We start from the raw sequence: 17,828 nt of genomic DNA, 5'->3' as shown, positions 1-17,828 counted from the left end.
TGCATGGGTAAACACAGCTGCTGTGAATGTGTGTGTGTAACAGCCATGGTGTGTTCAGAGGCCAGCCTCTCACAGTATTCTTCTCCATTCATCAGGTTTTTACACTCACTCTTTCCATAGCTTCTTCAATACTGTTTCCTGAGCCTTGAAGTAGGTAGGGATCCTATACAAAACAAAAAACTGTATGATATTTATAGAGAAGCTAGTGTTAAGCTGTACTTAAGTTTCACATTTGTAATGAAATAGTAACTGGGCCTCCACAAATTCCATGGGAATCGCAGACTAAACATTTGGTTTTCCTCTGCCTCATTTCCTCCTCCTCCTCGTCCTCCTCAGCCCCATTTTCCTCGTCCTCGTCCTCGTCCTCATCCTCGTCCTCCTCCTCCTCCTCCTCCTCCTCCTCCTCCTCCCTCCCCCCTCTCTCTTCCCACTTCTTTTTCTCCTCCTTCCTCTTCTTCTCCTCCTCCACTTTCTTCTTATTCTCCTTGTCCCCCTCCCCTCCTCCTCCTCCTCCTTCTTCTACATCATCCTTCTCCACTTCCTCCTCCATCTTCTCCTCCTCCTTTTCCTCTTCCTCATCTTCTTCATCTATTCATTCTTCCTTGAGCCTCCTGGCCCACCAGGGCCCTTCTATCTTGCATCACCTCTGCCCTCTCAAGGCATGCAATATCCCGTAGCTCATACTTCCTTTACTTCAACTGCCTTCTCTTCACATGGTGGTCTATCTTGGGCTGTCTGTTCAGAGCACATCTCAACCAATTTCCTTGCTACATTCCCAGTGGACAAGCCCTGGGATTCAGTCATGATCTTTGGACAATATTCAGAATGAAGCAGGAAGAAAGCAAGCAGTAATCTTTTGTGAGTATCTGAGTCTTCATTCTTCTTCTGTTCCTTTCTTATTGCCTTAAGAGGAACATAATTCTTCATCAGCTATCATAGCCTCAGAGCAAGCCTTGTCACTTGGAGCTGTATCTTCAGGTTTCACCTTTTCCTTTGCAGGCATGAAGGTCCTCTCCAAGAACTCAGCAAAGCTGGACTGGAACCCAGGCATTTCTTTCTGTTCTCCTGGAAGTCTGCAGGAAGACAGCTCCTGGGCCTTTTCTTCCTCCAGCCAACCAAGTCTCCTTTACCCAAGGTGACCCTTGGCTTGCAGCGAGAAGGGGGGCTCAACCTGAGTGGGCTTTTTCCTGAGTCCAACGAGATGCTTCCTTCTCCATACGATTGTCATCTAGCTTCACTTTTCATACTATTTTAAGTTTTAATTATTTTTCTCCTCTTGCGGAGCAACAATTGTGGTAATAAAACCAGATACCAACCCTTATCTCAGGGTAATAATAAAGTTGTTGCCTACTATCTAGAAATGTACCTGCCTTTTCTTTTTTCTTTCCTTTTCTCTTTTCTTTCCTTTCCTTTTCTTTTCTTTCCTTTCCTTTCATTTCCTGTTTGTTTCTTTTCTTTTCTGTAAAATGTGGTATTTTACAGGTTGGGATGTAGCACCGTTGGTGGAGTGTTTACCTAGCTAGTATATACAAAGCCCTTGTTTAAATTCCTAGCACTGTGTAGGTATGGTGACTCGTGTCTGTAATCTCAGAACTCTACAGGTAGAAATGTGGGAAGCAGAAATTCATCCTCAGCGTACAGTGAGGTTCAAGTTGGCCTGACCCAGAAGAACACAGTGGAAAAAAAAGCTGACGTCTTTTCTCTCTCTCTCTCTCTCTCTCTCTCTCTCTCTCTCTCTCTCTTGCTCTCTCTTTCTCTGTCTCTCTCTGTCATAATTTTTTGGTAGAGAGAAGGAAAGAGATGAACATGTATTAAGTTCCCTGGTATCTACCAAATTTGTATATTACTTGTTTGTTAATATATAACAAACATTAAATTGTATTCAGAACCATATTTTAATTATTATCTTTGTGTGCTTGGATCTCACGACAGTGATAGTGAGGTGCTTAACTACCGTTTCTGTGACAGTAAATTATTTAAGTTTACTCTCTCCCTCTACAGCACAACAGTGTGTAGTTTGTATGGTTCATTTGTTGTTGGCTTGTTGTTATTGATGTTGTTTGTGTTGCTGAGGCTAGAGTCTGGGCTTGTACATGTTGGGCAGGCAAATGCTCCACCACTGAGCCTCCAGCCACTTTGCTGGAGGTTTTTGTAGCTGTAGATTGCACTGAAGAAGTCTTTCAGCTTTTATATTTGGAAAAGATACCATGGTACGATACACAGCCACAACCAATGCACCAAGATAAATAACCAACCCAACAGAGCGACATTATGATGCAGTAGTTGTAAGACTCAATTTAAAAGATATATCACCTCATTCTTGGGTTTGCCTATGTTCTCATCTGTGAGATTAAAAATCTTTTGAAACATTGAATGAAGCCTCTCATCTATCATCTACTGCCATTAAATATCAAATCTTCACAGCTGAAGAAATGGACCAGCCGATATCTGGAATTTTCCTCCCGTCATTCGAGAAAGAGTTCCTGACAAAGGACAAATTGTTTCAACTGGTTTCTTTCCTGGGATTTGATTTTGGATTGCATGTTTACTTTTAAAGATGCTTGTTGATCTCTTCGTGGACCAGAGATGGAGGAAACACTCCACTCTATTTATTTTTTCACCACAAGATTAATTCAGGTCAATCTCAGCTCTCAGGTTTGTTCTTGTAGTGGTTTTGAAGGTTTCAAAGGAAAGGTTGCTGCATGGATTGCTATGAAGCTGTGGATGTTTGGAAGTGAGTTAGAGAGTGACTTCTACAAGCAGATCAGATTGGTGGCCCTGGTCTTCTGGCTGTTAGGGGAACACCACTTTGGCCACTGATTCAAAGAATGTTCTGTTGAGAGCATTTGCTAAGGGGGTTCTGATGATGACAACTTGTTGATGTCAGGGAATTCCAGGGACATAAGCTCACTGAATCACTGCTTTCATTGGAAAAGTAAATTTTGGCCAGAACAATTCTGTGCTGGCTAACTTTATGTCAACTAGGCACCAGCTGAAAGCATCTGAGAGGAGGGAAGCTCAATGGAGAAAATTCCTCCACAAGATCAGGCTGTTGCTATACCTAGAGGACATTTTCTTAATTAGATTGGTGGATGCGGTCCCAGCCCATTGTGGGTGGGACCGTCACTTTCATGGTGGTCCTAGGTTCTATAAGAAATTAGGTTGAGCAAGCCATAAGGAACAAGCCAGTAAACAGCATTCCCCAGTGGCCTCTGCATCAGCTCCTGTCTCCAGATTTCTATACTTTTTGTGTTCCTGTCCTGACTTCCTTCCATGATGATCTGTGATGTGGAAGTATAAGCCAAATAAACTTTTCTTCCCAAGTTACTTTGGTTATGATATTGCAGCAATAGAAGCTCTATATAACAAATTTCAATTAAAAATTCATTTAACAAACCAACTATTAAATCTATTAGGATGTATGTTGGCACATGATAGCAAGTAGGACTCTAAATGTTAATTTCTATGATAAGGGTTTGTTATCCCTAAGCACCAAGGAAGTGCAAATCAACCACAGTGACATTCTGCCTCATACCCCATACCTGTGAGCACAGATATCAAAAACAGAGCAGAGAGATCAGGCACTGCTGACAGCATACAGTAAAGGCATCATTCTGTGTCTCTGCCTTCCCTCTGGGGGTCAGGAATGCCACCAATGTGCCACTTGGGGAAGGCAAAACTCAGGGATATTAGGCTGTGTTCCTTCCTAGCCCCTGGGGTGCTGAGCCACATTGCTCAGGGAAGGCTGAAACACAGTCACAGATAGGGGGCCAAGCCTGTGTTTCTCTGGGTGAAAAGAGCAGGGTTGGGGGGAGGGGGAATCCAGTGGAGGCTGTGGTTCTCAAAGTCCTGGGAACCCAGAAGCTCCTGGGAACCATGAGGAGTTGAAAATGGTGGTCCCAATCCTCCTGTGTACCCAGACACCACTGGGGACGTCAAGGAGTTGGGGATAGGAATGTTTGGTTTTTTGTTTGTTTGTTTATTATAAAACCATACAAAAGTTAGCCAGAGTTGGTACATGCCTGTGTTTCTGCACTCAGGTTTTTAAAAAATTGTTGTTGTTAGTATTCTTGTTGTTTCTATTGTTTTTGTTTTGAACTCTCCCAGCTCTTTGCACTGGACCCAGAAAACTAAGCCCATGCTCTGTACAGACCTATCATTCACGTTAATCAGTGATTTTATTCTTAGCAACCACTCCTCAGATGATGTCATTACTCACTTTCAAATAAGGAAAACAGTCATACAGACATTAGTTAACTTGTATGGTCTCATGTAACCAACTCATCATGACTGTAGAGTGGCATCACAATCTTTGAAATACCCAAGCTTCTATTTTTGAGATGACAGGACTCTGTGGAAGACTCCATTAGCTGACAGAGGGCCTGGAATGGCTGCCACCTGAAGGCCAAGGCTGCCCCTCCAGTGTCTCTGAAGCTTGAGGCAGAACAGGAACACTTGGCCACAGCTGGTTCAGGTCTGTATTTTCGATGAGACCTGAGACCTGGATGAACAGAATTCTCCTGAGTTCTGGTAAAGGTAAGAACAAACACTTAGACTTGAGGAGAATGATGGACCTTTGGGATGCAAGTCTTTCTTTTTTATTTATCTTTGCTTTGTACATAGTTTATATCAAAATCAACTTGTTCTATACTCCAGAACTTACTTAATCAGTCTGACAGAAATTTTGCACCCTCTGACAAACATCACTCCATCCCTCTTCTACCTTTTTCCCTGGACCATCATTCTCAGAGATGAGCCATTCTGAGGGAATCCTAATAGCCCCAAAGGTAGTCATCTTTGGCACTTGATCTTTAGGAAAGTAGGCAGAGTTCTGCCCCAGATGAAAGCAGATGTTCCTCTTGGCCTCCAACTTGTCTGGAAACCTTTGGTATTACTTCTCCCTTCTCATCTTATTTGGACCTAGATCCCAATATTTCCACACAGAACAGAGACTGAAGATTCTTAACGATACCTTGTGGTTTATTGTTTCTGTTTTAAACACTAGGTAGAAACTCCCATGACCTCCCAAGACAAAATGATTTACAATTTGAAAGTCAGTGACCAAATGCCCTATTGTCTCCTCCCTGGAGAAATCATGATTAAAAATTAATAATAATCCACGGTGGTAGAATGTTGCTTTGTTTGTTTGTCCGTTTATTTGTTTGGGGGTGGTGGGTTTTTTATTTTGTTCTGTTTTTTTGAGACAAGGTCTTTCAGTGTAACCCTGGATGTCCGGGGAACTTACAACATAAAGCAGGAAGGCTACAACCTCAGAGAGATCCACCTGCCTCTGCCTCCCAAGTGGTGGGATTAAAGTCATGCACCACCATATCAGGTAATAATGTTTTAATTGCCTAAACTATATCTCATAAAGCAAAGAAAAACGGAAGTCAAAATTGCCTCACTGTAAAGCTACTTTCATGATTAATTAAAAGCAAGGTACTCATCAGCTGACTGTGTTCTGTGTTTGCTAAATTTAGAGAACAACTTATAACCATTCAGAATTAACAATGAATATACATGAATGTAAAACAAAATAAGAAATCCATTACTTAGTCAGGAGACATTTTTGACACAGAAAGCTTTCTGACCTTGGCTGAGATGATTGTTTTTTTGTTTTTTTTTTTGGTTTTTGTTTATTTGTTTGTTTGTTTGTTTCTTTTTGTTTGTTTGTTTGGGTTTTTTTTTTGGTATTTTGGTTTTTTGGTTTTTTTCTGAGACAGTGTTTCTCTATGTAGCCCTGGCTGTACTGGAGCTCACTCTGTAGACCAGGCTGGCCTCGAACTCAGAAATCTGCCTGCCTCTGCCTCTCAAGTGCTGGGATTAAACGCATGCACCACCACTGCTAAGCAGGCTGAGATAATTCAATGGCTGAAAGTCATGGAGACAGTTCTCATCCGAGTGTACCACCATATGACTGACCATTATCCATGCCACCTTGAAAGTAGAGCAACAATCTCCAGCCATTGAGGCATAATGAAATATTACTGTACTCACAGGCCAACAAAAGGCGCACACAGACTTATTCACATTCAGAGTTTATAGCAATGTCCTTTCAGACCATTGATACCTATGAAATGCATATGAAATACCTACAGCACCAAGTCTAAAGGGGACTCCACCTCACAGGGAACATACAGAAGGTTAAAGAGGCAAACCAAGAATGGAAACCTTACTGCTCCCAGTTGCCTTTTTCAAGCCAACATCTCTTTCAAGCCTGCAGATTTTTTTGCCTTTGGGAAATTAAGTTGGACAGAAAATCATCTTGCTTATCACACAGCAACCTAAATGTAACTACCTGAAGTCCTACTCAGCTGACAGGAGAAGAGATACAAGTGAAAAATAGAATGAGTAAAGAGGAAAATAACGTACCTAGTCAATAGGAAGACGAACAAAATGGACCAAAGACATCAAAAAGATGGAGGTGAGGAGGGCGCTAAGATACAGGAGATCACTGTCAATCTACATGCCCTTCAAAGCACAGTCTTAACCCTGAGCTGGGGCAGTGCCAGCACACATCTTTTTTCTCTGTCTCTCTGTCTGTCTGTCTGTCTGTCTGTCTGTCTGTCTCTGTGTTTCTCTGTCTCTGTCTCTCTCTCTCCCTTCCTCCCTCTCCCTCCCTCCGTGTCTCTCTCTCCCTCCCCCCCCCACACACGTCCTATTCTTTACATTAAAACTTGTCATATACACTACCCCGCCCCCAAAAATGGTGAGATTAGTGTACTGTCCTAAAACCACCAATTTCCTTCCACTAAACTGATTAATTAAATGATCTCGTACTGTGTTATTTCAACCAAATGAAACTGTCTACACTTTGCCAACTTTGAACTGCTGAAAGCAATTTGGCACAGCTCATCTGAATGGCCTACTGTCACTAAAAAGAATGAAGTAAATATACAGAAGGCCATTAGGGAATAGTCCTACTAGCAGTTTTTAAACAGAATATATACACATTGTATGTGTGTAGAAATATCTACAAATATAAAAATAGACAGTGATATTTTCTAAATGTCTATTTTTTGAGAGAGGGTCTCACTATGCCACTCAGGTTAGCCTTGATCATTAGGCAATCCTCCTGCATCAGTTTCCCTGGTGCTGGGACTATAGGTATATACCATGTTATTTGGTTATCTTAAAAAATGTATAAATGCATATATATATATGTATATGTATATATATATATATATATATGTGTGTGTGTGTGTGTTTATATATGTATATATATATGTATATATATATATATATATATATATATATTCTTACATGTATGTTGTACATAAATAATATATAACACTTGTAAGTGCATAGAGATTTTCTGGAAGTACCGCAAGAAAACATCACTTACGATTGCCTCAGAAAGGAAACCAGAGATCAGTGGAAGATGGGATTTCTCTCATGGCTAGAATCCTTTCCCGTAGCCTCTTGTATTGTTAGTATATGTGGGTTTGAATATGCTTGGCCCAGGGAGTGGCACTATTAGGAGGTGTGGCCTTGTTAAAGAAGGCTTGGCCTTATTGGAAGAAGTGTGACAGTGTGGGGCTGGGCTTGTAGACTCTCCTCCTAGCTGCCTGGATGCTAGTCTTCTCCTGCTTGACTTTGGAACAAGATGTGGAATTCTCAAATATTCCTATACCATGCCTGCCTGGATACTGCCATGCTCCTGCCTTGAAGATAATGGACTGAACCTCTGAACCTGTAAGCCAGCCCCAATTAAATGCTCTCCCTCTGTTGCCTTGGTCAAGGTGTCTCTTCATAGAAATGAAACCCTAACTAAGACAGTATGTCTGACTACATACATGTCTTATTGTTGTTTTGAGATAGGGCCTTACAAGATAGGCCAGGCTATAGTCAAATTTACCATCCTCTTGCCTCAGCCTTCTGAGCAGTATAATTAAAATACCGATTGCCAGCTTTTAAAATATTTTCAATTAAGAAAATACCTAGACACTTTTCAAATGTTTCAAGTAATGCAATGTCCATTTTAGTATGCAAATATTTTAGTGTATCATGAAATATTTACAAAAAGTATTTCAAATAAGGTTAATTACTTAAACTCTGGCCTTTTGTTAGTTTGGTTTTGAGACAGAGTTTGATGTAGCCCAGGCTGGCCTGGGACTCCCTTTGTAAATGAGGAAAGCCTTGCAGCACTGATCCCCTGCCTCTATGTCCTGAGCATTAGAATTCCAGGGGAGTGCCACTGCACCTTGTTTCTATGCAGTACTGGGAACTAAATCCAGAGCTTCATGCATGCTAGCAAAGCAGTCTACCAGTGAGCTGCCTCCCCAGCCCAAACTGTTCTGCACTGTTCACTGCCTGCCAAACAGGGGAATGACCCCGGGGATCTTCAATGAGAACTAAAGTAAGTGGGCTTTGTTCCAATGATAATATTCACATTGCAAGTATTTAATAACTATGCAGTCATTCATGGAAAGATATTTGTGTGTGTGTGTGTGTGTGTGTGTGTGTGTGTGTGTGTGTGTGTGTGTGCCCGTGCTCTCGCGTACATGTCACAAGAACATATTTGATGAGGTAAAGGTCAGCTGTCTTCTTCTCCTTCTCCTTCTCCTTCTCCTTCTCCTTCTCCTTCTCCTTCTCCTTCTCCTTCTCCTTCTCCTTCTCCTTCTCCTTCTCCTTCTCCTTCTCCTTCTCCTTCTCCTTCTCCTTCTCCTTCTCCTTCTCCTTCTCCTTCTCCTTCTCCTTCTCCTTCTCCTTCTCCTTCTCCTTCTCCTTCTCCTTCTTCTTCTTCTTCTTCTTCTTCTTCTTCTTCTTCTTCTTCTTTTTCTTCTGTGTAGCCCTGGCTTTCCTGGAACTTACTTTGTAGACCAGGCTGGCCTCAAACTCAGAAATCCACCTGCCTCTGCCTCCCAAGTGCTGGGATTAAAGGCTGGCATCACTATGACCTGCAGCTGTCTTCTTTAGTCACTTTGCTCTTTAATTTTTGGACAAGGTTGATCCTTAAACCTGAATCTCTGATTGGCTTGGCCAACAACTCATGGGGATCCTCCTGTGAATGCCTCCCCAGCACCTGTCTTTTATGAAATGTGGTAGAGGGGTCTGAATAAGAATGACTGCCCCCATCCCTGACCCCTCCCTACCCCCACTCCACACAAGCATGCCCCCAGTCTATGGAATGTAAACACTTGGTCCTCAGTCAGTGGCATTATTTGGGAAGGAATTAGGAGTTTCTTTCTGGAGGAAGTAGATCACTTGGGGGAGGGGGGCAGGGTCTGGGAATTTAAAGCTTCACACTGCTCTCAGTTGGCTCTCTCTGTTCCAGGCCTTCAGTGCATCATGCTGCAGCTTCCTGCTTCTACTGCTATGCCTGCCTCATGCAGCCATGCCTCCACACCAGGATGACCTCTTATGCTTCTGGAAGTAAAAGCCCCAAAACAATCTTCTATAAGCTCTCCTGGTCAAGGTATTTTTATCACAGCAACAAAAAGGCAACAAAGACACATGAGTATTGGGGATGTGCCTCAGTTCCTCCACTTAACACAGCAAGCACCTTACAGACCGAGTCCTTGCTCCTCCCCTCAAATATTTTCAAGTTCTATGAACAACACACTTACCTATGGGCCATATGCCTACCTACACTACTCTATCAGGAGCACATTTACACATGTATATGTAAGCATGTTGTATGTATAAGTGTGTGAATGCAGAACTAAACACACTATTAGTAATCCTAACCCATCATACTTAGAGGGTCTTGATGTATCTTCAGGATGACTGAGAAAACACTGTTAGTGAGGCCTCAAAACCAACTAAGCCTTAGCCAAATCTGGGGCCTGTGCCTCTATTCAAGCCTCTCTCACCTTATACTCCTAGGGAGAAGATGAGGAAATATCTTCATTCTCCTAAGGGTGTTTCTCTTCTTACCTGGATAATTCCCAAAGACTAGGAACCCACTGTTACCTTTAGTAGCTCTACTTAAATTACCTCCTCCACAGACCTCACCTTCTCCCCTCAGGAGCAGTATGTGAGCTAAGAGCCACCATGATGGGCACCACAGCACAAGGTACAGCCTGGAGTGCCACAGTGATGGGCACCACAGCACAAGTTACAACCTAGACTGCAGGAGGTGGTCTGTGAGGCAGAGGCCCATTAGTCTTAGCAACTTAATACTCTGACTTCAGATGTTTGAGCACAAAACAATTTTTTATAAATACTGACATATGAGCCAGTGTAAAATGCAGATTTCCTGATATTCTGATATGAATATCAGAAGCAGTATTCCAAAGTTAGATAATTAGCCATAATCGTGGCAAATGTTTGTCAGAAAGTCAAACAGAAAACAAACAAACAACCAAAAAAACAAAACAAGAACAAAAAACAAAAAAAAACAAAAAAACAATAAAAAACCCAAATACCTTTAATCCCAGCTCTCGGGAGTTAGAGACAGGCAGATTTCTGAGTTTGTGGCCAGCCTGGTCTACAAAGTGAGTTCCTGGACAGCCAGGGCTATACAGAGAAACCCTGTCTCAAAAAACAACAACAACAAAAAACAAACAAACAAAAACATTTTCTTAGATTTATTGTAGTCTTCATAAACATGCTTTATCCAAAAATTAAACAATACAATCTTTCAAGTTCATTAAGCCCACAACTTAAGAGTGCCCTCTATCAAATTTTTTGTTCAATCTTACTTCCTCAGTTCAACTTCTACCATCCCTAATTTTTTTCAAATGGTATGAATCTTACTAGCTGATATTGGTATTAATAGGCATGGAATTTTGACCATTGCATATAAGTATATGATGTGCCATTTTTGAAACCTGCCATTTTTCTCTTTAACTCACTTTTTCAGGTTTGTTTGTTTGTTTTGTTTTGTTTTGTTTTTTTCTGAGACAGGGTTTCTCTGTATAGCCCTGGCTGTCCTGAAACTCACTTTGTAGACCAGTCTTGAACGCAGAAATCTGCCTGCCTCTGCCTCAGGAGTGCTGGGATTAAAGGCGTGTGCCACCAATGCCTGTCCAGGTTTTTGGGTTTTTTGGTTTGTTTGTTTTGTTTTGTTTTGTTTGAATAAGTTTTCACAAGTTAAAAGTATGGTTAGCTTTAGTTTTCAAAAAAATCAAAATTCAGAAAAATTACAAATGCTATGAAATTCAAATCTGTCTCCATTAAACAGTAGTTCCAAGATGTCTGAGTAAACATGGCTGAAGCAACCTTTGACTCTGGTAACTGAAGTCATTGTCATGTATACATCTACTGAATTTTAGATGCCAGCACACGCTCAAACAAACACTAATCCAAACTGTTTCCATGTAAGACTCCCATAAGCCTTAGGCAGCTAATTGTCATGAAATGACTGTAGATGAATTGCTTTTGCAAATCTGTTACTAGAGGGAGCATCCACTAATTTAATCATTTCCCTCCTCAAAATCTTGTTTTAACTCCTCCACTAACAACAGACTACGTGTTGAAGACTTCTAAATCATAAGAACGTTAGAATATCTAAGTCCCTTAACATCCAGTAGCCTCTGACTTCATTATTAAAGGAAAGCTCAACTTTGAGATTAATCAGCACAAAAATGCCACAAAAGCACTACCACACCCTGAAATACCCTAAAGAAGTTAACTTGTGATGAACCACCATGGATGTCTGAGCCCTACACTTTGAGGGAACCTGCAACACAGAAGCCTAGGCAGCCTGTGGGCACAGCACACCAGAGAAACTGACTGAGAGGCTCAAGCATCTTGCTGTGGGTGGGAAAGCACAGTGGCTGGCAGAATACAGCTTCCCACAGGGCTTCCATAGCATGCAGCACATGGGTGAATAACCAAACTCCCTTTAAGTTTCCTAAGTTGGAACTTGCCACCCGGATTTAACCGTGCTCCAAGACAATTGTTATGATGGCTAGACAAGTGTTCCAGAACACACCCTAGATATCTCTTAAACCCAACTCAGGAATCTCTAGAGCACTTTCCAGTCCTCTGTGCGAGGCAACGCCCCATCCAGGCCGCGCCCCTGCACCCCTCCTCCTGATACCAATTGAAGAGACCTCCCAGAGCATTCCCTCTGCCCAAAGCCCTCTCATAGGTCCCCGGCCAAGCCTTACCTTGGTCCCCATCTGTCCAGAGGTGGACACTTTACGGATCAGCTTCTGGGGCCCCTCATGCTCCGATTCACTCTCGAACGAATCCTCTCCAGGTCCTGCAGCAGTGGAAAACTCTCTGGCCCCAGGGACAGCTCCTCCTGCAAGGCCTTGAGGGTGGTGCTGGCTGCAGGCCCAGGCATCCTCTCTGATTCCTGCAGGGACACAGCAGTGCCCCGAGGGGCTATGGTCAGCTGCTGGTCTCTGCCTGAAAGTCTGAGCCCTGCTCCTAGCTAGCACCATCTTCCATGATCCCCTCTGCGCAGCACCCTGGACCCGGGACCCTGGATCACAAGCCTCCCCTGCCTAGACCTCTTGGGTCCTCTGTGCACTTCACGCCTGGGCACCCAGCCTTGGGATGTTCTGGTGTTGCTGACCCAGGATATGACCAGCAACAGATTGAGATGACAGATGTCGAGATACGCCTCGAAGGACCTCCCTCTCACTCCTCCTAGGGTCTGGAGGGCTCAGAGGGAATGGAGAGTAGAGATAGGCAGGGGCATGATGCAGCAGGCCAGGCAGAGGAGATCCTCCTCCCCTTGTTCTAGGCAGCAGGAGTGAGGAGAAAGCTCCTGAGGGAAAGGGGGACATGGGGCTATCTCCTATGTTCTGGGGTGCTCTCTGAACCCCGAATCCCTCCACATACTCGGACCACAAGGTACCATTCCAGCTAAGTAAAAGTTCCCTCTGCACAGGAGAAGAACTCGGTCTCATGGACCCTCACTCAGCACCATTGCTAGGACCTTACCTCCGCACCTCTGCCTGGGGGTTCCGGGCCTTTAGGCCACCTCTACAGTGCTGTTTAGTTTCGGGCCCACCCCCATCTGGCGCATTAGGTAGAGAAGAGCATTTTCTGGGAGGTTCAGCTCTGCTCTGAGAGCTTTTGGTTCAGAAAGAGCGATTCCCTTTGGCTAACAGGAAGCTGGGAAGGGCATGGTGAGGACTCAGAAACAAGAGAGGACATGCATGCAGCCCAAGATGACAATATGCTGAAATAAATGTCTAGGCTAAAGCGCCCATCCAGAATGCCTGGAAGAATGCACCGAACTACGTGAACAAAGTATAAAGTAAAGAATATATATACACACACCCACAGGAGAGAACACCACTCCCTGGTCCAGACTAAAGTCTGAGGAAAGAGAATCCACAGGCTGGAGCCTCAGCTCCCAGGCTTCCCTGACCAGCTGCTTCAGCACAGCCACAGGGAAGAGCTACCTTGCAGCAGCAGTGCACAATGCACATTTGACCTCAAAATCCTTCACAGGTGGGGGAAGAGGGGCTGAGGGAGAGGGTAGGAAAAGGACAGGCTTCCTGCTGTCCACCTTAGAAAACTTCACAGTGCTGTTAGTGATTTTCCAATGGTGAAGTCCCTACCGACTTGGTGGGGGGGGGGGTGCTCTCTTCAGTAGATCAATTCTTTTAGCCCTTCAGGTTCCTCCCCTAGTTTGTCACTTAGCCTTGACCTTGAAAATTCCTGGAAACTAAGATTTGGGGTTTTGATTCTTTCAGGTTTCAGGTGCAACCTTAAGCCCAGCAATGATCTGCTGCCAGCTCTAAGAGATTTTAACTACACTGAAAAAGGGAAATCCCTTTTGGTCATTCAGCAAGAGAGTGGTGCCATGTTTCTCAAACACAAGGCTCAAGAGACAGCCTCTCTTGTTCTTCAGTTATTCCCTTTAGCGAGGGAAAACATGGGCTGAAATGGACTTCAAAAGTCCTTCTGGCCCTATAATATGAACTTCTGTACCTACAAGTACACACTGCGGAGAACTTTCTAAGATACAATAGCATTAAATGGCCTTGGCCAGAGATCCAGATCAGTGCCTAGAGTACAGAAGGCCCATACACCGCCAAAACCTAAATAATGCCCTTTTAGTGACCTTTGTCTTAGTCTGACTATTTGGTCACAGACAAGTCAAGACAAAGACCCCTAGTAAAAGGCCTAACCCAGTTCAGACTTTTCCTTTTAATGTAAAGAAGACAGAGGGCACAAGCTGGGACCAAAATGTGATTATGATTCTAATGTTCTCTTCCCCACACTCTATAGAGTGAAAGGTCACTTTGGCAGCTATCCTGTATTTCAACCCACACATTAAACTTTCAGGTTTTTTTAAAGATTTATTTATTTATTATATGTAAGTACACTGTAGCTGTCTTCAGACATATCAGAAGAGGAAGTCAGATCTCGTTAGGGATGGCTGTGAGCCACCATGTGGTTACTGGGATTTGAACTCAGGACCTTTGGAAGAACAGTCAGTGCCCTTCCCCATTGAGCCATCTCAAAAGCCGTACTTTCAGGTTTTATATAGCAACATGTCCCAGAATCCAGTCAAGGGTGACTGAAGTGAAAGGTGGTCTAAGGCCCATGCCTATTTGGTGAAGAATACGGGTTCCATTTATTACTCTTTCAAAGGATGCTGATTGCTTAAAGACACATTGCACAGCTTCACATCCAGGAGCCAGGCAATTAATTCCTTAAAGTGCAGGTATCTTACTTATAAAAACCTAGCTTTGCAGCCCGCTCTGATCAACACAGAATTCAGTAGCCAGCTCCTAAGGCCTGTAACTTTGAAAAGCAAAGCCAGTCTAAGCTGGTTCCTGCTAAGTAAATGACTGCAACTCTACAGCATCTGCAGCTGTAGAGGAAACCCAGGATGGGTGGAAATACTGTGTAGGCAAAGAAAGGAAAGCTGCCTCATTTCCCACTAAAGGCAGCTCAGGGGAAAACCCTGGTGAAAGATCATGGCTTCTGAGAAACTTTCAAGGAATCCCCAATTTAAAATAGTATCTGACCTACTAACTACTTCTCCTAGTTCAAAGCTTTCACAGTGGTTCTCTGACCTAAGGGACATCCACTTGTCTTTTCTTTGTTCAGTGTGTTTCTTTGTTTTGAGGGAGTCCTCTAGCATACCTCAGGCCCAATCTGACTTGGAATTTATGGCAGGTCTCCTGCATCAAAATCTATTTCTCAAAATGCCTACTACAATTTCAAATACATAGCACATTGTCTCATTTGGTTCATAAAAAGTTCCTTGACTTTCTTTAGTGTTTTAGATTTTCAAATATTTCTCCCCTGCTGCTCACGAATTCCTTTTTATTACTGTTACTTTGAGATCTCCATTGGTGAGCCATTATAGAGCACACCTTTGGTTACAGAATTCCAGAGGCAGAGGCCAGCCTGGGCTATACAATGAAACTTCCATGTAGAACATATCACTAATCTTGTTGAAAGCTTACATGTTGGAGTTTAAGGTATGAGTGCTGCCAAGAATGGAAGCCAGTGTGGGTTACATTGTAACAGGCCTGCAAGAGCTACACAGCAAGATATTGTTTCAAACAAACAAACAAACAAACAAAAGCAAGAAAGAGTCTTTGCCATACAGTGTATAGATGCTACAGTCAGGGTTAAACAGAAAGGAGTAAAGCTGAACCCCCAGTCAGTTTTCTCCCTAATAAGGTGCCATACCACACCTCCAAAGTACAAGAGACATCAAAGCTGATTAAAACTTTATGAACACTCTATTAGTACTTACAATTATTCTGAACTAATCAATTGCTCACAAGCAGAATCATGAGTCACTTAAAGTGTATAATCCCATGTCCTACGGTTTTACCTTCAATTGTGATAGAACTTAATAGTTATGTGTCATATCTTGAAAACCATGAGTGGGTACTTGAGAAGCCATGGTGCAGGGCTCATGTTCCTGATCAGTGTAGAGCCAAAGGACTACAGATGGAACCAGCACAGACTGGAAGGCTGCCCTGGCAGCAATATGAAACTGACTCCGCAATCAATTTGTATTCCATACTCAGAACTTCACATTCAAAAAATTTGCCCTGTGTCAATTTTCTTAGTTGATACCCAGATAAAAAAAAAAAAAAAAAAAAAACCATTCTGTGAGCAACAGTGCTGTCGATTACAGGAACTTCTGTGGTCCTAGCCCACATAGCCAAAGACTCTCGCCATCCAAGCAGAAAGTGGAACTGTACAACCTCTAGCTTGTATTGTGGCCTTTTTGCTTTATAACACTTCCCTTCCTAAGTGTCCATTAATTCTGGACTATTAACTGGTATACTGCCAACAGCTAATGCCAACAGGTTAAAAACCATTTGAAAATAAAATCCATTTTAGGCAATGAAGTATAGTCAAGCCTCTCTCCACTTAAGGTATTTTGTAAATACTCCCACAGTTTTAAACTGAGCTAGAATTGTAACTAGCTATCTGCTACCCACTCCCACCCACAATTAAGGAATGCTTTGCTAAATGTCTTCCTACCTGCTCATTCCCAACAGCAAAACACTTTGATTCTCCTTACTTATTTACTTTAGTGATGCTAGGGCAAGCCTTGCACTGGCATATGCTCTGTCCCAGATCTACATCCCAGCCCCCATTTTTTCTTCTCCTGTCTCTGGATCCAGAGTCTCAATATGTAGCTTATGCTGGTTCCCGAATCTGGGCCCTCCTTCTTCACCTAGTTGTTGTGAATACAGGTGTGCAGCACCACACCCAATTCCCCAAATACTTTTTGGGCTAAAATTTAAATTATGCCTATATTCACTAACACTGGACTATATTCCAAAGCTAGCAAGAAAGAAAACCAAGAAACTTACTATGCTAGCAAGTATCTCCTCTAGGCTCAAGACTTAGCCAGACTAACGCTAAATAAAGCTAATATGTATCCAAATGTATCTGATTAACTTAATTTCACTCCCTCACAGAGAGAATGGCAGGAAGTCCCAGAAAATCCCTTTTTTCCACATGAATCTCCAAGGAATCTTTTGTTTTTCTCTCTGAATAGGAGAAATCAGGCCATCAAAGTTTAGGCTCCATCAGGAGAGAGGGAGAGAGGGAGATAGAGGAAGAAAGAAAGAAAGAGAGAGAGAGAGAGAAAGAGAGAGAGAGAGAGAGAGAGAGAGAGAGAGAGAGAGAGAGAGAGAGAGAATGAGAATATGGGAAGGGAGAAGGGAAGAAGGGAGAAGGGAGGAGGGAGGAGAGAGACGAGAGAAGAAGAGAGAAGATGGAAGAGAGAAGGGATAAGAGAGGAGAGAGGAGAAAGAAGAGAGGAGAGAGAAGACAGAAGAGAGAAGAGAAACCATAGTATGCCTTGGTTGACTGGTGAAACAAAAACATCTATGAGTATTTTAACCTATATGTCTTTAACATTGCAGACCTATTGCATAGGAAGTCTTTCCATCCAGAAAATAATCATCAGAGAGTTAGTCAGCTGTCCTTTCAAAATAGGACAAGAGAAATATACTCTTCTGCATTTTGGCCAGAATAAACCTGATAATATGCAAAGCTTCTCTCTCTTTTAGGGGTGATGATCAGAATGGTCTCAAGCAACTCCAGAATTTCCACACCAAAGCAGAAGGCTTATGAACTCAAGGACCAAAAAGTCCAGCCAAGCAGCTATTGAAGCTAAATCTAAAGGCAGATTCATCAGTGCAGCCAAATCCCCACTGAATCTAATGGAAGAGAAAGCAGGAAAGAGCCTCAAACTCATGACAAAAGCAAAGTATGTTGAGCCCTTTGGTGTCCAGTGCACACGAATCTATGGGAGTCTAGATATGATAATCCTCTAGAACATTCTTTAGGAAAGCAGCAGGAAAGCAGCAGTATGCTCTAAGGTACCTGTGTGACCTCACTTACCTTTGCCAGCTTTTTGGGTTTCTCTACTGCTGGTCTGAGAACAATTGGAAACTCCTGGAATAGATGTCTCATATCTCATTTCC

General features: G+C 42.9%; 1 protein-coding gene and 1 long non-coding RNA gene across 2 annotated transcripts in view; one reads left to right on the top strand and one right to left on the bottom strand.

Annotated features, from left to right (window-relative positions):
* Positions 1-9,285: 9,285 nt before the first annotated feature.
* The window catches only part of Gm31035 (predicted gene, 31035), an 89,637-nt gene continuing 81,094 nt past the window's right edge, over positions 9,286-17,828 (bottom strand). The window contains exons 3-4 of the mRNA XM_011244828.2: positions 12,060-12,250; positions 9,286-9,369 (exon numbers count right to left, since the gene is read on the bottom strand). Coding sequence (XP_011243130.1) covers positions 12,098-12,250 — 153 coding nt within the window. The 3' untranslated portion in view covers positions 9,286-9,369; positions 12,060-12,097. The remainder of the gene's footprint in view (positions 9,370-12,059; positions 12,251-17,828) is intronic.
* Positions 9,332-17,473, top strand: Gm41092. Its single transcript, XR_874174.1, has 2 exons — positions 9,332-9,418; positions 17,412-17,473. It is a non-coding gene; the product is annotated as a predicted gene, 41092 (long non-coding RNA).

This window comes from Mus musculus, chromosome 14 (genome assembly GCF_000001635.26).
Source record: "Mus musculus strain C57BL/6J chromosome 14, GRCm38.p6 C57BL/6J".
NCBI classification, from domain to species: Eukaryota; Metazoa; Chordata; class Mammalia; order Rodentia; family Muridae; genus Mus; species Mus musculus.
The sequence above is the reverse complement of the archived record's forward strand: the minus strand, read 5'-3'. Positions and strand labels throughout refer to the sequence as shown.